This window comes from Laetiporus sulphureus (assembly GCF_001632365.1).
Source record: "Laetiporus sulphureus 93-53 unplaced genomic scaffold LAESUscaffold_13, whole genome shotgun sequence".
Lineage (NCBI taxonomy): Eukaryota > Fungi > Basidiomycota > Agaricomycetes > Polyporales > Laetiporaceae > Laetiporus > Laetiporus sulphureus.
Window position 1 is genome coordinate 406,877 of NW_024468522.1, and position 19,622 is coordinate 426,498.

Genomic DNA, 19,622 nt, shown 5'->3' on the forward strand with positions numbered 1-19,622 from the left:
AAGGAAGATGCGCTACTCGCAAGCATTTTATATTATATAAAACAGACATTGCCCTGTTACGGGCATGTGGTGTAGTTGGTTATCACGCTCGCTTAGCACGCGCGATTGCGAGAGGGGTCCGGTTCGATCCCGGACATGTCCAGTTTTGCTGCAATAAACCATAATGCTCTCACGTGACATGGAGAAGTGGCGCAGAGCATCACTGGCGTACCGCGTTTCGTCGTTGTTCAGCACTGCGACGATGTCTACTCCTCCAGTCGCGGCGGCGGCGCAGCCCAATCCTCTTCTCAATGCACCGAAACCTGAGCGACCATCGGCAGGGTCGCGCATGCCCTCGCTAAATGAACTCGCCGCACGCATCAACCTCAACCCAGGCAGCAACCCTGCTTCCGCTGCATCGCGGCCTCGTCTCGCTGCTGCGTTGCTCCGAACAGGTTCTCAGAGCTCACTCTCATCTACAGCGGCCTCAGTGGCCGATTCTATCACCGTAAACCCTCCAGGATCTCGCTCTGTCTCCCCCGCCAGTCTGTCGACATCACCTCCTGGTAGTCTTTCGACCACCCCGGTACCCAGTGATGCTGGACAAGGCGAGCCGATCACAAATGAGCGGCTCGAGAAGCATAACAAGGAGACGGACAAGAAGGACAAGTTGATTCCGGGCTACAAGAATATTCCTAGCCTGGACGCGATCACTGCCCGTATGGCGAAGACGCGCTCATTGAGTGTCGATGGCACTGCGAAGCCTCCTGAGGCGGAGACGATCGAGGACCCAAAGACTCCTGGGCTGCGTATCAAGGCTCCTGAGCACCCTCTTGAACATGCATGGTACGTAATGCTATCGATTGATGCGCCTTGGGTGGCCATATCCGTATATCAGCGTCTTCCGTTTCTGTAATGATCGATTAAAGCGCCGCGAGGACGAGAACTCGCTTCGCCCACGCGATAGTGTTGGCGGCGGGCGGATAAAATCTCAGAAACATTCAATTCGTGTTTATTGTTGCCAGAATGGCATATGTTCCCCTGAAAGCCCGATTATAATCATTGATTGCTCTGTATGTACCCGTGTCCCAACCGCATTGACACCGCCTTCCTTGCAGGACTATATTTCATGATACGAAATCCAAGATGCCATTTACTCCTGCATCTGCCACAGCCAACCCCGATAACGCAAAGAGCGCGGGCATGGACCCTCCGCCGAGCGCTACGCATTTTCAACCTCCCGACACTGACGAGTACGAGGCGGGTCTGACCGTGATTGGCGAATTCGACACGGTCGAGTCGTTCTGCAAGTATTTCAACTGGCTGAAGCCGCCGTCGCGGCTCGAGCGCAACTCGAACTACCACCTCTTCAAATCGGGCATCAAGCCGATGTGGGAGGACCCGGCGAATGCGAACGGTGGAAAATGGGTGCTCACGATGAAGAATAACCCGCAATTGCTGGACCGCTGCTGGAGCTGGCTCGCGATGGCCCTCGTCGGCGAGGATTTGGATGAGGGCGATGAGATTTGTGGAGCGGTAGTGAGCTTGAGGAGTAAGGTTGACAGAATCCAGCTGTGGACGCGCAGCAAGGACGACGTGGAGAAGATCAATGGGATCGGGAGGAAAATGGTGAAACTGCTTGATGTCTCCGAGGCAGACGGTATCGGTCTTGAGTTCCAGGTACGTTCTTCTTGCACAATTTACTGCAGATTCTGAGTTGGTCATCGCTTGCAGTACAACAATGATGATCGCCCGATCCCGAACAAGTTCTTGACGATACAGGCTCTTCCGCAAACGTCCTATCGCTCGTCGTTTCACAACAAGGGCAGCCCTTTGAACGGTCCGGGAGAGCTCCCTGGCAGTGTTTCTGGTCTTCCCAACGTGGGACCTCCGGGTCCGGGCGGTGCTTTCGCTGGCTTTGGCGTCGGCGGGGGCGGAGTGTTAGGTAATCAGGGCTGGAGAGGGAAGCGGATGTGAGATATGCATACTGTAGCGGATTTCATCTGTGATGATTGTACTTGATATCGCGCACGGACGATTGGGATCAGTTCAGAGGAAGTTGCAGAGGCAAATGTCAGTAGTGATGTATGAGCTACGTTGGAGCTATCCGAATATTTTCACGGTAGTTCGTGGATCAAATTGTGATTCTCTTGAGTTTCTGCTCTGCCTGATGGGCCTGTCGGTTTAGTTGCATGAATGCCACATCTCAAAAGGCGACGAATGTCCTCCCAACATATATTTGATGGCTCGGTAAAAGCAGAGCTAGGCAATCGATGCAGGCATAGCCTTCGGAACTTTAGTAAACTCATATTTGGAGCTATAGAAATTAGCTCTAATGCGACTAGTAGTCGATGGTTCTTAACATTATCGGCAGAGATCCTGGCATGAGCTGTCCATGCACAGTCGGGCAAATGAGGCTAGCTTAATTAAGCACTCAGAGAGAGTAATGTTTGAGTATGTATGAAGAAGACGAGGAACGGTCTGTGGCGCGTGAAGGTGAAGACACCGGGCACGTGCATCAGCAAAAAGTGTTCCGCTATGTAGCGCGCACCCAACGCCACATAGCGCCCATAGCTTCCGTAGCACGGTCCCTGCTATGTAGCCCTCAGTAGGTCTATATCACCTACTAATGATGCTGCCCGTGCAATGTAGTGGTAAGTTGGACCAAGGTATGGCTTCATAGTCGATATAGGTCTAGGAAATATCGCTGCGGCCCTGGTGTTAGCCAGCTACCATCTTCCTGTCTCGTGGGCGTGAGGAGTGAGAGGCCGATTAGGGCTACAAATGATAGTAGGGAGTAGCTACTATAGGTGAGTATATGTACACTTCCCGTAGTCGTTCGCTCCGTTCTCAGGTACCGCCCTGCAACGTGTTTCACCTGTCGTCCCTCCCGACGTGTAAGCAACAATTCTCCCTTCTGTTATGACATCATTGAATAGTGATTCATTTCAACCACTGCTAGGGTATCTATATACAATATAATGCATGAGAATGGGCAGGTAAATGCTTATGAGTTGAGCATGGTAGCAGGAAGAGCGCCAGTTGTCAGACAGACTGCCGCTCAGCGCTCAAGTTGCACTGCCTGCTGTCAAATGCGCGCTTAACGTGGCACCACTTTCAATTATGGAAGTACGTCTGCCTTTTGGAGCGGCACTTAAGTCACGTTGACAATGTCGTACATAAAATTTTCGCTCTTCGAGTCGTTCTTCTCAAACTCCTCCCACCACTCTTTCCTACCGTGGCTCACCCAGCTCTCCCAATGGACCGCTCATGTAGTAGTCCCATGCGCATTGGCCGTGGCCGTGGCCAGCCGAGTTGCCGAGTGCAGCTCATCTGCCTTTTTGTCAGGGCACTGACAGGCCAGGTGCCCGACCGTCCCGCGGATGTAGCACGCACGCGTCTTCTTCGCGCTGGCTGTGCTCACCTTCTCTGTCCTCCGGTGAGTGGTCGGCATCTTGCTTTTCATCTGGCTGACTCGCACTTCCTCATTCAGGGCCATTGCAGAAACCTTATCGACGGTCCATTGACGTCCATTCGTCGCGGTCGACCTCATCAAGTTTCGCCTCTGCACGGACAAGCACCGCTTTAAGACCCAAGATGAAGACTACCATCTTGAACTTGTCTGGCACCTCCTCCCCGATCGACCCCAGCGCCCTCACCAGCCCCTTGGCCCTCCCAGTCCACTCTTGCACCGTTTCCTTGGTGCGCATCTCCGCCCACAGCAGCTCCTGCAACCGTGTGATTTCTGCCGTTAACCTCCTGCTCATGTGGATGTCCTTCAAGACGATTCAGATCGCCTTCCAGTGGGGCCACAGTGGTCTTGGACATGTTCGAATTGCTCGACATCCAAGCGCAGGACGATCTCTACCTTCACGCACCTCATGTCGTGGGGATTCCGATCCTTCTTCGTCTTCTCTGATGCAATGCACCTTGCTCACCCCCCGTCCGACACCCACGTGACTGTGGGATGATTATGTCTGACGCGCTGGCATGGACTTTGTGGTGCGTTTTAATGTCGAAGGAGGATGTACATTCGGAGATTACAAAGTGTTCATTATAGAGGTTGAATAAAAATCGTACATATGAGTAAGACTAGTGATAGTGTAATGAGAGAGGGCCCAAGTCTAGTATTATGTATCTCTGTCTTGTGCACGAGGACGGCTACGGTAATACATTGCATTTGAGGTGCTGCGCTCCCAAGTATTCGGCGGAGCACTGCCTTCTCTTGTTGAATTCAGACGCCTCTCCCTGCTTAAGCAGTTCTCGGCAAGCCGAAGGAATCCCGCACCGTCGCGCTCGAGTGTCTGTAACATTCTTTGGTCCTGGAATTGTATCTGGTACTCAAGCCCATCAGCAAAATCCTCTAAATCGCTCTGTAAAAGTTGCTCGCCCAAAAGTACTATGTTCCCAGCTATCCACAAGATCCTCCCCATCAAATTCGTCTTCGGTGTCAGCATTTTCGAGGCTGCAGTCTGTGAGTGCTGTGTTGTCGGTCTTTTCCAGTCCAGCAAATGACGCAGCATGATCAGCAGGATCAACGTCAAGTGGAATTAGAGATGGGTGAGCCCAAAACGGCGTTGTGCGATTGCGTGTGACCTCAAGGAAGAATGTCGGCTGCACTGGATGTACGGATTGGACGAGATGTTTGCAGAGCAGGAACCGGCTTTTACTAAAAGCGGGGCAAGCGCACACCCATTTGCGCGCGTCAGGGCGGTAATTGTGCAACTCGCGATCGCCGTCGATTGTCTTGTTCGTCAGCTGCTTCCAAATGGTCTTGAATGCTTTTCGCCATGTTGGAAGGCCGCGATATCGTCCGACATTGTTGAGCATGAGATCAAGCTTGCGATAATAGGTAGGCGCTAGCTTGCGGACTAAGATGTATATGAGCAGATCAATGCGAGGTTTGTGGAATTGATGCAAGAAATCCTTCTTAAGCCGCCGCCAACTGTTCATATCAACGATATGGTCAGTTCTCCAGAATGCCTCAAAGAATATATGCTTACTGGCTTTCCACGAGCATGGTTGTCTTTAATCTGGGAATGAGATGATAGGCAGACCGCGCCCAGAGGTCCCAGCGGCCAGGCCGATACCAGTTCTCCCATAGGTACGCCCATAGCTCTCGTAGATCATGTTCCACACAGTAGTGATACATTTGCTTTACAGCCCAGGTGCGTATCGCCGATGCGCTCGGAGCGCAGTAGCCAGGAATCAAGGGATGAGCGCACAGGTGCCCTTCCATCATATCGACGATGCAGGTGCGGTGTTCTAGAGGACAGAAACATCGTTGAGGATTGTCAGCAGCAGGTTCATGTGCCGGACTGGGTAAGTCATGCTGATTGTTCTCGTCTGTGTTGTCCTGCTGATGCCTTGCAGGAATGACGATATGCAGCTTCTCCGTGGAAGGGAGCTTGAACACATGCGGCAGCTGGCCAGAAGTACTGTTCTCGACCATTCTTCGTGTCACTTGGGGGTGGGTACGGCCTGGAATGGTGATGTGAAGCGCAACCGGATCATCGCAGCCTGTTTCGGAGGCTGGGGGCTGCACAGACTGTTCAGGTATGCCGTCTTCATTTTCACTGTGGTCAGGCTGGTCGAGAGGAGCGAAGGTAATGTCAATGAATGGGAATTCCGCACACGTGTGGGCTGGGTGATATGGAGTTGTCGATAGCTTCGTCTTCGACAGCCGCTCACGGACTGCCTTCCTGAGATGCCACCAGCAGAGCTGGATCTTTGTAGTCCAGACTTTTCGCACCATGCCAATCTCCGACATATCTTTGTCCACATGCACAAATTCTGGTCTTATGCCGTATGTATCTCGGATTGCCCGAGCCCATGCCTCCAGCGCTTTTGTGCGCTTCCCGATGTCAATAGCATTTGCAGTCGACAGGAGGCAGTACGACAGGGGAAACCCTGAATTATCGTGCTCTGCAAGCGCAGTATAGAGTTCAAGGTTCTTGGAATTGGTATTATCTAACAGAACAGTCTCACATTGGCATGCGGCATTCACTTATCAGCCATGATTACTCACAGGTCGCATCAATGCCGATTTCCACCACCATATCCTTCAATGGCCCCGCAACGTGCTTCATACCCCAGCATAGTTGTTCGATGTCCTCCGCCGGTGCCACAGCCAGGACGTCAACGTCATTTTTGTATTCCTCAAGCAGTAATCCTGCAGAAGGTATTTGCAAATTATCTCTCTTCCAGTATCCTTGACTCATTTCCGTCCATGCATTGTGAACTTGTGCTGCGCTGATGTGACCGAACTTGCCTTGGACTTGTTGTATCAGGTTGCTCAGTGTGGCCCATTCCAGATTGTCGCGGATAATCTGTATAGCTTCGGCAGGGAGTGAGACATCGTAATAAGGTTTGTGACGGTAATGATGCTCAAGTCGGATGCGGATTTGCTGACACTTGTTATCGGCTTGGCAACACATAATGAAAAGGCGACTCCGGCATGCGAATCTATGCATGCCCAGAGTCTCTCGATGTTTGGCTTCCGCCTTCTGACTTGGCCATGCTTTCTGCTTGCGTTGCCTGTCTTGGCTGCACCACAGGCGCGTTTTATGGCCATTCTTGATCCTCGGGTGGTCCTTCACCCTGATTTGTTGTCAACGGTTGTTAACGGCATATGCAAACTCCATACGTACGTGAAGCGATACCCAGTGGCTCTCCAAATCTCATGAGTGGTCATTTGAATGCGTTCTCGATTGCTGACAACAGGATCAATCGGGATGGTATAGGACGCATCAAATGAGACTCTCTGGGAATGTTTAAAAGCATTCCTGAGTGCGTCAAACAGTGCTTGTGCATTGTCGAAGTTCACAGCAGTTGCCTGTTGCATTATCATAGACAGCATGTAAGTTCTTCCAATAGATACTCCAGTTATAATGCCGCACCATAGCTGCATCAGATTCCTCGTCAGAGCTACACTTGTTCTTGTCTGATTCTGCCCCCTCCATGACGCCCACAGGTATCTCCTTCTTCATTCCACCATGACCTTCACTCACTGACTGAGGACCTTCGCTTTTATGAGATGTTGTATGGGGCTTTTTCCCTGCATAGGACTGTCCGGAAGTTGCTTGAGAGCTGGGATCGACACCTTCCCTCTCACGCTTGCGCTTGCGCTGCTCAGCGCGGGCTTTACGATCCCGTTCTCGGCACTTTTCACATGTCTTCTTGTCAAAGTCAGGAGGCAATAGATTTTTGCATGAGGAATGAGAGCAGACTTTCGGCAGTGTGTCCAAGAGGTCCATTGAAGCAGTAGTAGAAAATAATTTACATTAAACTGCCTATGCGGCCTCATCCCGCTGAACCGAATACACGCGAATCCCTACAGGATTCATCACGGATTTGTACGAGGCGATGTTGCAGTACGCCATCACGTGATCGCGTACTTGGCTCATCACGTGAAATTCTCATATATGGTAATGTCGGACGGGGGGTGAGCTGGGCCAGCTCTCTGATGCTGCGAGTCTCTCAGCTGTCGTCATGTCATCCGTAACTTGTGCTCCACCCCCATCACTTCCACCGCCCTTCCTCTTCCGCTCGGCCTCCACATACACCGCCAACGTCCGGACTTCGAGCTGTTCAGTGTCAGTGGCTCAGCACTCAAACTTCACATCTCCGCTGTGACACTCGCTTCTTGCCGACGCTATAGGCTAGGCGGCATCAGCGGCGTGAGCAGCAGATCATCTACTAAGGGGTTCCAGCAGAAGTGTGTCGCAATTAGTGTCTGCTTTCCGATACTAACTCACCGCAACGACCACCGGCATCCGATTGCCAAGGTACGCAAACAGAAACACTTATCATATAATGATGCAATACTGCCGATGCTTGGCTTAGGTTGCCATCGTCAAGCTTGTACGCGCAACATTATCCACAGATGTACACGGTAAAGTCGCAGTGGAACTAGAGGCTCACACAATAGTATACTACACATGAGTAGTAGACATTAATGAGTTCATGACTGTGATCTTGGTGCACTGAACAATATATTGGTTTCGAAACCTCAATCCTGACGAGCCAGTCTGTCATCTTAAGCAAACCAACGTCGTGCTACATAGGATGAAATATATTCTGAAACAGATATATTGTGCGACATAGCAAACATCGCCTACTCAGGTATGAAGCTACAGCTGCTATGTAGCGCTACATCTTGGTCGCAGGGCGCTACTGCGCGCGATGTGGCTGGCGCCTGGTGCTACGACGGCTACGTAAGGGGTAACTTACCGATACAGCTACCACCACAATACGAGCCATGTAGGTCTATATAGCCGATACTTTTTTTGCTGATGTGCCTCGCCACAAGCGCGTTCTGATGCAGCATTTCGCGATGTGCCAGGTGCATCTGGCCCGGCATGGCTATCATTTCTTTACACATGTAATTCTAGGAAATCGTGGTGCGGCAAGGGTGTTAGCCAGCCGGCACCTTCCCGTCTCATGGGCGCAAAGGGAGTGAGAGGCTGGTGAGGCCACAAACGACTGGGGCCTTGGTACTACAGGTGCGTACTTATATGCTTTTCCACCCTTCCGTACTCGCCCGCTCCGTTTCCAGGTACTGCCTTGCGACGCGTTTCAGCCGTCGCTTGGCGCTCGTCCCTCCCGACGCGTTGAGCGCGTTCTACCGAAAGTGCCGTCGGTCGGCCACTTCCAACACGCCCCCTCGCGCGAGAACGCGTAGGTATTTCGTATCGCGCCCCCTCGGCGCCCCGTCCCTCTTCTTACTGCGCGTGACGTCCGCGCTCCCGGTTCCTTTGTGTCGCCCTCCCGGTGAGTGCCCTGTCCGTCTTGTATAGCGCCTGGACCGCAGAGCGCTCCGCCACTTGTATAGCACCTTTACGGTCCAGGCGCTGCCCCATTTGTGTGTGCGCCTGGGCATCAGCGCCGCCCCACTTGTGTGTGTGCCTGGGCATCGGCGCCGCCCCACTTGTGTGTGCGCCTGGGCACCAGCGCCGCACATCCTTTTGTATAGCGCCCGTGCCAGGTCGCTCCCGCCCTGCGATTCCGCTGCCAATGCAGCCCGGCTCGCATCGCCGACCGTATCGAGTGGTTTCGCCCCCTCGAGCTGAGTGGCACCGCCTCGACACTGCGCCCATGTAGCCGCCCTTACGTGGGCCAGTCGGAGTCGTTTGTCTAGGAAATCGTGGTGCGGCAAGGGTGTTAGCCAGCCGGCACCTTCCCGTCTCATGGGCGCAAAGGGAGTGAGAGGCTGGTGAGGCCACAAACGACTGGGGCCTTGGTACTACAGGTGCGTACTTATATGCTTTTCCACCCTTCCGTACTCGCCCGCTCCGTTTCCAGGTACTGCCCTGCGACGCGTTTCAGCCGTCGCTTGGCGCTCGTCCCTCCCGACGCGTTGAGCGCGTTCTACCGAAAGTGCCGTCGGTCGGCCACTTCCAACAGTAATCATGCAGAATAACAGAGAACAAAGGCTGGCGGGTACGAGACCCATTTCCCTCTGCCAAATGCAGAAGATTGTGCACAATGAAACCAATAATTGACATTTGTTTCCCATGACACGCACACAGCACCGCGATGTGATGGAGCATTTTGCGGTCTCCGAATCACAGCTTCGGCACAGGAAAGACAATCGGTGACATTTCTAAGAGTGGGGGATGGAAGTCACTCCAGTGTAGAATACTTGCAATTTGAAATTCACGTCATAAACGAACGCATTTCTGCTTAAAATCGAACCTGCAATTATAAGCTAATGAAAGATGTACACAATCATCACTCAAACTATTCACACTGATTTTGAAGCAGTTGCTCAACGAAACATATCATCATGCGAAAACCAGTACTCGATACGTACGAACGGTACGAGACCTCCAGTTGTAGGGAATGGTTGCTGAAAGGACGAATGGACTTGCATTAGCGTGTTGTGTTGGAACATAATATATCTTGTCGAGCTTACCAAAAGAGCCTGGAGACACCTCACCACAGTGAATGCCAAGTTCCCACTCAGCCTGTGCAATGTAGAGAGGCTGGCCGTTTGCATGTCGTCCCGCTCTGTCATGGGAGGTCTGCTCAGTATCATCAATAGACTGCTCAAGTGTTTCAATACTCACCGAACAGGAGTTGAGCCTTTTAGAAGGTTGTATGCAAACCTTCCCCTGACTGTAACCCATTTAACATAAGATTGTCCGGTAAGGATCTCGTAACCGTCACCGAACTAGCATAGCGGGAAGTCGAGGCAATCATAAATCACAACTGCGAAGGACGCCTCAGAACGGAGCCCAAGCACTTACGAAGATTTCCTCATCATCGTGAGTGATCCAACAGCGGACGGGACTGGCCTTCCCCGGATCTTGTGTGGGTCATTTAACATGATAATGGTTACCTACATGGATACATCAATAAATGCTCACGAAGTCCGCCCTGCGAAGTGACAAGAACGTCAAACAAGTGCACGATCTCCATATCAATCGTGACCACTTACCTCATGCGCAATCCTAGCAACATAAAGTACTCTGCCATCCGCTTCCCGGCCACCTCTGACAGCATCTCTTGGTATTTTTCCGTGTCGCTCCCAACACCAGCATTGGTCGTGCACTGCAGAAGTTCCAACTGAGGGCTCCCATGCCACCAGGTCGGATGAGGTTTCGAACTTGATTTCTGCCTCATCTGAGTTCTAGAGGGAAAACGTCAGCATATATGCATGTATGCCAGCACTCGGGACCAAACGAAGGCACTGACCGGTGGTTCCTCCCAGTCTGTCTTACAACGTTTTTCGAAACTATTCAATTCCACGATACGCGGTTTCCACCTTTCGCCGAAGCGCTTCCTCAATGTTTTTGAAGTAATCATGTTTTGTGCTTTCCGAACGGTGGTCGGCGAAACGAGAACACTGCTATGAAACAGGGCATCCTGCTTGATATCGTGGCTCTGGAGACGCGTTTCGGAATGAATGAAACGCTTAAAGTGCCAAGGGGCCTCCTTCCACGCGTTGTGCGGTTGGGACTTCCCCCAAGGTTCAGGACTACGTTGAGCACTTCGCTGAATAAATTCAAGATCCAGATTGATAAAATCGCAGACTTCTCCCTTCACGGTGCGTCAGGTCCTAATCAGATGCAGAAAACGTGCTAGCTCACAGCCATCCAGAACAGAGAAATGTCGGCAAGCTCGTGACGTTCGTATCCCCCGCCGACATCGGAGTGAGCGCCTGGGAACCACACCTGGCCGGTTTGAATAGACTGAAACATCCGGTACCACTCAGAACAAGTACGCGGCTTACTTGCTTGAACACCTGCTTGCCATCCATCCCTCGAGGTGCAAGACCGTGTTTCGGGACTGTCCACAGTTTTGGACGAAATTTGTCTCGATTCTCGTGCAGAGATAGTGCGTGAAGCGCGATATCGACTGATGCCGGCAAATCCGTATTCCTGGAGCGGGCAGCATTGCGGTCTTTTGGGACAGAACAGATGGTATCCCAGACTCCGACACATCTGTATGTCAGTTTCATGATTGAGTTATCGTGATACAGTACAGAAGAAGGGATTACTTGATCGGAGTCCAGCGGGTCCCTTCAGGAATAGTGGGTTCTTTTCCATCCAAAAGCTGCCGCCAGATGCTGAAAAAGTGACCGAGGTTCTCGAGACATAGGAGTCCAATCTGATCCTATTTCATAATAGATGGATAGATTGTATATCCGCAAAGATATCGACGTTTTGCAGTAGGTGGTGACTCACGATCAGGTCTGCTACCACTCGTGCGGTATATGCTACTCTATGATGACGGACATTCTGATAAACTAGCGTTTGCATGGTCGTGATTTACTGACCTCGAGAATCTACGTTTCAGGAATCAACAGACTGTTAATATCGATATGAGAAGTGCTTACCCAAAAATGCATATATCGTCTTTGGGCTCAAAGTTCTGTGCTATGAACGCATAGACATCCCCTATTTTGCTCGCTGAGCACCGCAGAGTACGATTAGTATACTCTCACCAGCAGGAATGGGAAGGATTAACCAACGGCGAGCCCGAACGCTTCTGTTATACAAATTCAATATTGCAATTAACAAGAGTTGGGCAGCGATGCACAGGATTCAAAAGGTGCATACGCTGCATTAGTGCCCCCATCCTTCCCAGCACGGGATTCCCTTGAAAGTCGGTCTCGCTTCCAACACCACTTTGGTAGAAAACAACTTGGTTGCGGCCATCGCTGTATTGTAAATTGGCTTGAAAATGATCCGGCAATGAAAATATGATGATGAATAATATACCTAGTAAACTGTTTGACTGCGCGCGCTGTCAACGAAAGTATCATAAGTCCCAAGGGTATGTTGCGATCATGGAAGTCTTGGACTTACAGAGGCGCAGAACGTTACTCACATGTCGTATTCCCGAGCCGACATCACCCTCTGGAATAAGCAAGAATCGGTCAGCATACAAGCTAAACTGTGGAACATCGGTACAATGTTTACCTGCGAGGTTCCCGTCCATCCCAGTTCCATCGCAAAACACTAGTAACACCTTAGACGACATGAGGATACGTGATACGAAAACAAACTATGAAGAACCCGAGATGACCAGCACCAGATGTTCTACGGCCTTTGGGAGAATGTGGACGATTACGAGGATTCCTTGTATATGTTTTCCCACAAATCATATACAACCCATCGCCGTACTGCTATGATGTGCAGCTGTAATGCGATACACGAGGTGATAATTTCCGATAAGCCTGCATCGCCGGCAGGAAACCATCCACCATGCATGCATCAGCTGAACAGTCAATGGGTGATTGTCACTGTGACGTACAACTTCTGCAGAGACGGCAGCACAAAAGAATCGAGCCCTGACTCCGGCAAGCGCTTCCAGGACGACGTATATGCCGCGCGTGACGAATATGGTAAAGTCAGTGATACAATGCGGTTAACATGCTGCGATGACAGTCGGTTCACGCACCAAATGCCTTCCACACTGTCTTGCCATCTTGGCCGAGCGGTTATCGATTAGGCCAACAGCAGCGACATTGGCTGCTGCACTTGACTCATGTTGGGAAGCACGCACCATGAGAACGCCAGGACAGAAAGCTGATATGAGAATGACAGGTCCCGAGCGCCGCAGCAGCAGGGAAGGTGGCTCAAGCCTCAACGTCTCCTGTCGGAAGCCATGGAAGATGGATCGCAGACACACGATTGCAACATTGTGCTTTCCTCCGTTCACTCGTTGCAAAGTCCAGTTCGCAGACGATCACTCGAATGACCAAGTCTAGGATTTGAATCTGTGGCTCTTCGGGACTGAAAATGAATGATGAAGAGTCAGCAGGGCTCTAATAGTACCGTTTTCGACAGAAAGCTCGCACAACGGCAACTTATACGAGGCCATCACGGAAGGCGTCAACTTTGCCGTGCTTACTCCGCCGAAGTGCGACTTCATGAACTGTGGCATGGTAGTCTAAGACTTCCGGACGCCTCATGGAGAAGATACACGCGGAGACATCGTTCATGCCCATTCATTGCCAAACGTTCTCCTGAGGGGATCCATCGAGTCGCATTCCACATGCTATGAGCCGCAAGTCCGAGCTCGGTGACGACGCCGAGACCGTTCTTCGTAAGACTATCGTCGTGTCAGCACATAGGCTATACTGATGCTACGACTCACGGTGACAACGCATCAATGTTACTCGTCGACGCTGCGACGCATCTTGACATCAACGGCCATCTATAATTTCGTATTTCTGGAATGGCCTTCTTGTAATATATAACAGTCGCCGACGGAGACCAGTAAGAATGTGAAAAGCGAGCAGTCTTCCCATGTGCGTTCGGAGAGAAAGGGGTGTTGTTGCAGATCAGCTGAGACGAGAAAAGCATATGGCGTGTCCGTCAACCACATACAATGTCCAATTCTGCCAGGCTGGTAATGGTGCAGTGGGGGAAGATACGAAAGATATCAACACGCTGCTAGATGGGATGAATCCTCACCTGCAAATCAAGATAGTGCTATTATTGCTATCAGCAGCTATATTGTCCCATATCGCACTACATAGTGAATTTTAGCCCAATCAAGACTGCAGATGCTCGACCTCAGGTGCACTGAGGTTCGCACATCTTAGTGATTCAAATCATGCCTTCCCGTACACTAATCAGATAATAAGATTCAAAGCACGTACGAGTGAACAATAACACAACGATACTGATGAAGCGCTTATACAGTGTCAATGGATGGTTACACAGGACGCACGCGGGAAGATAGTTCATGTATCCCGCGAGGGGTGAGATGGGGCATTGGACAGTTTCCTGATGTCTACAGTCTACGGTGACCTGGTGAGGGCTCTTGTAAGGGACCAGCTTGGCTTGCCAGTCACAATTGGAGCCGGAAGGTTAAAGACAGCGTAGCCTTAGCCAAACAAACCAGTGAAAGGCCAGCGGTATGAGAGCCAGTAAGCACGCAGAACTTTGCGAGCGGACAACGACTCTTGACCAGTGCACAGCGGAGGGGATACAGCCTGTATGAGTGACGATGCAATGCAAAACAATTAAGTTAAGAGTATGTATTAGAATTTGAAACCGCTGCCGCGCCAAGTTATTGCGGGCCGCCGATCTGATCAAGTCGAATGCACGTGACCACCTCTCCGATAATTGTGGCGATCCGTGCAAGGTCCATGCACTCTCTACCACCCTCCCCGTTCTGTATTCATCTCGCAAGTATGTCCAAGGTGGAAGAACGGCCAAATGTCAAAAGCTCGGATAGACCTGATGACGTTCACGACGATCCTGGCGGCGTGCAAGCTGAAGGACCGGCCGCATCAGCACCAGTCACACCTCATCCGATGCCAGAGCAACCCGACAAGGCCATCGAGAAGTTCGAACGTGTCAATGCCCACCTTGATCCTCCCTTCCCTCCTTCGGTGAGTACGCAGCCGACCCCGACCACAGAAGACCCTCCCATGGAGAGGCAGCTCAACGTCACCGATGCCTTGTCGTATTTGGATTCGGTCAAGACCAAGTTTCAGGAGAACCCGGAGGTGTATAACAGGTTCCTGGATATCATGAAGGACTTCAAGGCACAGCTGTACGTATGCTATGTAACCGATATCTTTGCATGCGTCTTCAATACTCTGAACACTACAGCATCGATACGCCCGGTGTCATCGAACGCGTGTCCAATCTCTTCCACGGGCATCCGAGTCTCATTCAAGGGTTCAACACTTTCCTTCCTGCAGGATATCGCATTGAATGTACTGACGATGCCTCTAACCCGAACACCATCACCGTGACGACACCGGCGGGCACGACGACTCAAGCCACTAACGGTGCGTTCACCTTCGGACCCGGCACCTCCAGACCACCGAGCTCCCAGCTGCCTCCTGGAGATGTCCAGCATGCCGAACCGTCCGTCAACCTTGAACCAGCGCTCGCATATCTGCAACGAGTCAAGTCGCGGTATGCGAACGAGCCGGAGAAGTATCGGCGCTTTCTGGAGATCCTGAAGGCTGGCCCAGTGCCCGGCCACAACGCAGGTGCCGGGGCGGCAATCACAGGTCATGATACACGCGCTCTGGAGGAGTGGGCGGTTGCGTTCTTGTCTGCGGGGTATGCGCAAGGCGAGGTCGCGCAGCGGATGGGAAGGTTGTTCCTAGATGCTCCGAGTCTGATGAAGGATTTCGTGGAGTTCCTGCCGGACAAACATCTGCGGGAGGCAGAGCTGACTCGACTAGCGGAAATACAGGAGCCGCGTAAGGCAGTGGCATCCGCAGGTGAGTCCAAATCCGCAAAGAAGAAGGCGGAGGGTGCCACTGGGGCCACAGGTTCAGGAACAACTGTTCCTCAGAAGAGGAAGCGAAAGCCGGCAGAACGCGAAAAAGAGAAGGATAAGGAAAAAGAGAGGGAGAAGGACATGTCAGCTAAGGCAGGTCCCAGCAAGGTGAGATGTCGCTCACGTTCGTGCTCTCTTAATGCTAATATATCACAGGTCAAGAAGGCGCGGCTGTCTCAAGCGCACGGGGCCGATGTATCTTCTCCTTCTCTTGGTCAACGTCACGCCGCCGTTCCGTTGTCTCCCCGACGCTCGGCGCATGCGCACCCGTCGACCCATGGCCATCAACACGGACGCCCACCATCGCTGCCTCCTCCAGCTCCTGTGGCGGCTGCTCCTCTGCCTCCTCCACCACTTAGTCCGATAGATGAGACGCAGTTCTTCGAGCGTGTCAAACGGATGCTGGATAACAGGGAGACATACAACGAGTTTTTGAAGCTTGTCAATTTATTCACTCAGGACGTCATCGACACCGCGCGACTGGTGCGCGATAGTCGACGGTTCCTCGGTGACACTGACGTGATGGTGCAGTTCATGGAGATTCTGGGGTGGGATGAGAGGAGAGATCGGATCGCCGTTGCGGATGATATCTGGACACGGCCCATGGTGGCCCTCGATAGGCCGAGCCGGGATCAACTCAGTATCCGCTATGGTAGTTATAGGAAGTTGCCTCCACAGGTGAACTCCGCAACCTCTACAGGCTTCGTGAACATTTGCTGACCTTGAAGCGATCGATAGGAAGCAAACGTATCGTGCTCAGGCAGGGATGAAATGTGCAGATCTGTGCTCAACGATGAGTGGATAGCTCAGCCTACGTTTGCGAGCGAAGACGGTGGCTTCCACGTTCATATGAAAAATCCATACGAAGAAGCCCTCCTCCGGAGCGAGGAGGAGCGACACGAGTACGACTTCCATATTGAAGCTATACATCGCACCATTCAGATGCTCGAGCCGCTCAACAACAAGATCCTCCAGCTCAGCATGGAGGAGCGCAATAACTTCAAGCTGAAGCCGAATCTGGGCGGCGCGGGGAAGAGTGTGCACCTGCGCGTGCTGAAGAAAATCTACGGACGCGATGCTGGTTACGATGTCTTCCAGGCTATGCAAGAAGTGCCTGCGCTCTCCATCCCGATTGTGCTCGCGCGGCTGAAGGTTAAGCATGACGAGTGGAAACGTGCACAGCGGGAGTGGAACAAGGTCTGGCGTGAGGTCGATGCGCGAAACTACCACAAGTCACTCGACCACCAAGGCGTGACGTTTAGGGTGGCAGATAAGAAGGCGCTGACTGCTAAGGCATTTTTAAATCAGATTGAAGCAGCGAAAACTGAGCAGATGGCGACGAAAGCCTCATACATCGATCCGTTGTTTGCTCGGGCACGGCCTGCTCACCAGTTGGAGTTCGTAATAGACGACATGGATGTGGTGCAGGACGCTCTCAAGCTGACGTTCTCCTTCTTGGATCGCACCCAAGACCAAATCGCTCTGTCCAACAGGAAGAAGATCGAGACCTTCCTGCGCGCGTTTGTGCCGCTATTTTTTGCGCAAGACCAGGCAGCGTTCAACAGTGCATTCGTGCCCCATCAGGAAACTCTCGATAGCGACATGGAGGTGGACAGCATCGCCGATGATGCTGATGCTATCTCTGTTGGCTCCCGGCCCGGGAAGAATGGTCGAAAGGCGGGCAGCACGGGGTTCTCTGGTGACTTGCGGAAGCGGTTGCTGAAGAGCGAGCAAGCGAAGTCTAGTCGGCGGACAAGAACACAGGATGCTGCGTCACCATCTACATCCCGACCGACATCGCCTGCGATATCTGACGTGATGCAAATCGATGGCATCGAACTAGGCACAAATACGGAGCCAATAGCCGGTCCATCAAATACAGGTGCTATTTCGCAGGCCCCTGCACGGCGACAGTATACGTTCTTCACAAACGCGAACTTCTATGTTTTCTTCCGTTTGTTCGAGGTCAGTTTCATGTTTCTTACCGGACGACGCTAGATTGATAGCGGATTCGCAGACACTCTACTCCCGTCTGCATCGTTTCAAGGTACTTGCGCAAAAGTTGGCAAGTGAACCGGTACCGCCTCATAAGCCAAACCCGACGGCAGTCGACCTCGGTATCCTCAACGACTTTAGCCTGTATAACAGACAGCCAAATCCGGCCCATTTCTATGTTATCATGCTGGGAGCTTGCGAGAAGCTGTTTGACAATGAGATCGAGCAGCAGGTGTTTGAGGACCAGCTCCGCATGATGTTTGGTCCGCGGGTGCGTATGCTGCTTTTAGTATGGCAGGGATGCTAACGGTTGGGACAGGACGCATACAAACTTTTCACCATCGATAGAGTTGTCGGCTCCGTGATCAAGCAGGTAATAAGCAGTGAATATGACGACAGGCACGATGTTGACTGTCCGGCTAGGTGCAAAATATATTGCTTGATGCCAGAAGCCAAGACCTGTATGATATCCTGCGCAAGGAGCGCGAAATGGCTTCAGTCTTGACGCACGACCTGAATGGTCTCCGACTTGAAACGGAGGAGGTTATCGGTTCAGATGAAAGCCTTTACAGAATGGATTGGGTGCGTGCAGTGATTGAGTTGTTTTCGCTCGAATGTCTGTGCCCTGACAGCACAATGTAGTTTCCAGAGAAGAGGACCGTAACCATACAACTGCTCGGCAAAGATGATCCCAATCCCGAGGATCCCGAGCTGGTCAATGGGAGATGGCAAGCGTATGTCGAATCCTACGTAGCGGTAAGTATGCGAGCACTGGCGAATATGTCATCCCTCATGGACCCGTTTAGGATGATGAAACGCGGGATATTATCATGCCTTCGTCCAGGAGACCATACCTACAGCGGTGAGTTCCAATGACATATATGAGTCGGCTTTGTCTGAAATCGGCAGATATTACCACAGCACAATCTCTTCGTCTCCTGCACCCGAGGAGCCCGATATTATCGTTGACGGTGGACTGAAGATCAAGGTTTGCGTGAGAACGTATCGGCTATTCTACATGTCGCATTCAGAAGACTTCCTATGCCGCGTCCGCTCCGCAGGCGAACGGGAGCTCCTGCAGAAACGACTACGGGTCCAGGATGCCAGAAGACTGGCGTGGTTGGAAAAGTTCGCGGCAAGGGATGACCAGGGCAGCAGCTCTGCTAAGGATGCAGCAACTCCATCTGAAGCAACTCCTCCTCCCGATTCGACACGGGAAGGGACATCTTCTGCAACGGAGAAAGACGACGACAGACCGCCTCAAACGCAACAACCGAAGTCTACAACCTCTGGAGGATCCGAAGAAGTTGTCCATAACGGCACATGACAGTTGTATACCATTAGCCACTTCTATCCTGCTCCTATCACGTCGTTGTCCCTATCATGCTGACTGCCGTCGTTGTGTCGTTCACTTCATCCTTGTATGTTATATTGCTTTGGGTAGATACATGTTAATGGCAGGTACTGCCACCTTCTCAGTGCTCGGATTCGTGTCGGTCTGGCTCTCAGAGTACCTAGCCTCGCGATATTCCAGACATATCGACATTCTCGAGTCAGTCCAATATCAAGGGGGTGGCCTATCACATTTCAACTCGACCATTGGCCGGCAGCCTGAACCGTCTTCTTCCCAGTTATATGAAAGTTTATCGAGGCGATCAACAGCTTTCTCAACAAAAACGAGCTTTCAAGGCTTCTTACCATCTTTTCATTGAACATCTCATTCAAAAGCAAAAAACGCGAACTTCGTAACTTTATCTACTTACAAGAAGCCCATCCTGGACTATAGTAGCTTTGTGTGATCATCAGCAAAAGTGCAAAAAGATTAATAAAGGGATTATCAGCCCTTATAACCGCTGGTTTTCTTGTTTGCCCATGACAACATGACT

General features: G+C 51.7%; 5 protein-coding genes and 1 non-coding gene across 6 annotated transcripts; 3 read left to right on the forward strand and 3 right to left on the reverse strand.

Moving 5' to 3' along the window:
• The first annotated feature begins 60 nt into the window (after positions 1-60).
• LAESUDRAFT_t40 lies at positions 61-142 on the forward strand. The gene has a single exon. It is a non-coding gene; the product is annotated as a tRNA-Ala (tRNA).
• A 126-nt stretch (positions 143-268) lies between these two features.
• On the forward strand, positions 269-2,050 carry LAESUDRAFT_677159 (translation initiation factor eIF4e). The gene is made up of 3 exons (XM_040905647.1): positions 269-825; positions 1,098-1,659; positions 1,714-2,050. Exons 1-3 carry the CDS (start codon positions 329-331, stop codon positions 1,954-1,956), a joined length of 1,302 nt encoding a protein of 433 aa, XP_040765689.1. The 5' UTR covers positions 269-328; the 3' UTR covers positions 1,957-2,050.
• Positions 2,051-4,109: 2,059 nt separating this feature from the next.
• On the reverse strand, positions 4,110-7,235 carry LAESUDRAFT_736182 (uncharacterized protein; the record flags this gene model as incomplete). Its single annotated transcript, XM_040910671.1, has 8 exons — positions 4,110-4,364; positions 4,519-4,593; positions 4,672-4,924; positions 4,983-5,889; positions 6,008-6,403; positions 6,491-6,579; positions 6,630-6,742; positions 6,879-7,235. The coding sequence occupies 8 exons, from the start codon at positions 7,233-7,235 to the stop codon at positions 4,110-4,112; spliced, it is 2,445 nt and encodes an 814-aa protein (XP_040765690.1).
• Positions 7,236-8,576: 1,341 nt separating this feature from the next.
• LAESUDRAFT_89775 (uncharacterized protein) lies at positions 8,577-9,385 on the reverse strand. Its single transcript, XM_040914867.1, has 2 exons — positions 8,909-9,385; positions 8,577-8,873 (listed from the first exon to the last, which is right to left on the reverse strand). The coding sequence occupies exons 1-2, from the start codon at positions 9,167-9,169 to the stop codon at positions 8,703-8,705; spliced, it is 432 nt and encodes a 143-aa protein (XP_040765691.1). The 5' UTR covers positions 9,170-9,385; the 3' UTR covers positions 8,577-8,702.
• Positions 9,386-10,626: 1,241 nt separating this feature from the next.
• LAESUDRAFT_650380 (uncharacterized protein) lies at positions 10,627-12,468 on the reverse strand (the record flags this gene model as incomplete). Its single annotated transcript, XM_040904243.1, has 9 exons — positions 10,627-11,022; positions 11,073-11,156; positions 11,228-11,426; positions 11,483-11,598; positions 11,670-11,706; positions 11,822-11,924; positions 12,045-12,145; positions 12,207-12,231; positions 12,294-12,468. The coding sequence occupies 9 exons, from the start codon at positions 12,466-12,468 to the stop codon at positions 10,627-10,629; spliced, it is 1,236 nt and encodes a 411-aa protein (XP_040765692.1).
• A 2,131-nt stretch (positions 12,469-14,599) lies between these two features.
• Positions 14,600-19,259, forward strand: LAESUDRAFT_698018 (uncharacterized protein). The gene is made up of 10 exons (XM_040906329.1): positions 14,600-14,997; positions 15,057-15,849; positions 15,898-16,419; positions 16,480-17,706; positions 17,759-18,007; positions 18,056-18,109; positions 18,160-18,318; positions 18,379-18,492; positions 18,543-18,598; positions 18,646-19,259. The coding sequence occupies exons 1-10, from the start codon at positions 14,633-14,635 to the stop codon at positions 19,061-19,063; spliced, it is 3,957 nt and encodes a 1,318-aa protein (XP_040765693.1). The 5' UTR covers positions 14,600-14,632; the 3' UTR covers positions 19,064-19,259.
• The last annotated feature ends 363 nt before the right edge of the window (positions 19,260-19,622 follow it).

Bases quoted from the DNA above. Each gene is read 5' to 3' on its own strand.
- LAESUDRAFT_677159 (XM_040905647.1), top strand. From the start codon at position 329: ATGCCCTCGCTAAATGAACTCGCCGCACGCATCAACCTCAACCCAGGC. The intron at 826-1,097 runs GTACGTAATGCT...CCTTCCTTGCAG, and splicing joins CACCCTCTTGAACATGCATG to GACTATATTTCATGATACGA. The intron at 1,660-1,713 runs GTACGTTCTTCT...CATCGCTTGCAG, and splicing joins GTATCGGTCTTGAGTTCCAG to TACAACAATGATGATCGCCC.
- LAESUDRAFT_89775 (XM_040914867.1), bottom strand. From the start codon at position 9,169: ATGAGACGGGAAGGTGCCGGCTGGCTAACACCCTTGCCGCACCACGAT. The intron at 8,874-8,908 runs GTGGGGCGGCGC...CACACACACAAG, and splicing joins GTGCCCAGGCGCACACACAA to TGGGGCGGCGCTGATGCCCA.
- LAESUDRAFT_698018 (XM_040906329.1), top strand. From the start codon at position 14,633: ATGTCCAAGGTGGAAGAACGGCCAAATGTCAAAAGCTCGGATAGACCT. The intron at 17,707-17,758 runs GTCAGTTTCATG...GCGGATTCGCAG, and splicing joins TTTTCTTCCGTTTGTTCGAG to ACACTCTACTCCCGTCTGCA. The intron at 18,599-18,645 runs GTGAGTTCCAAT...TGAAATCGGCAG, and splicing joins AGGAGACCATACCTACAGCG to ATATTACCACAGCACAATCT.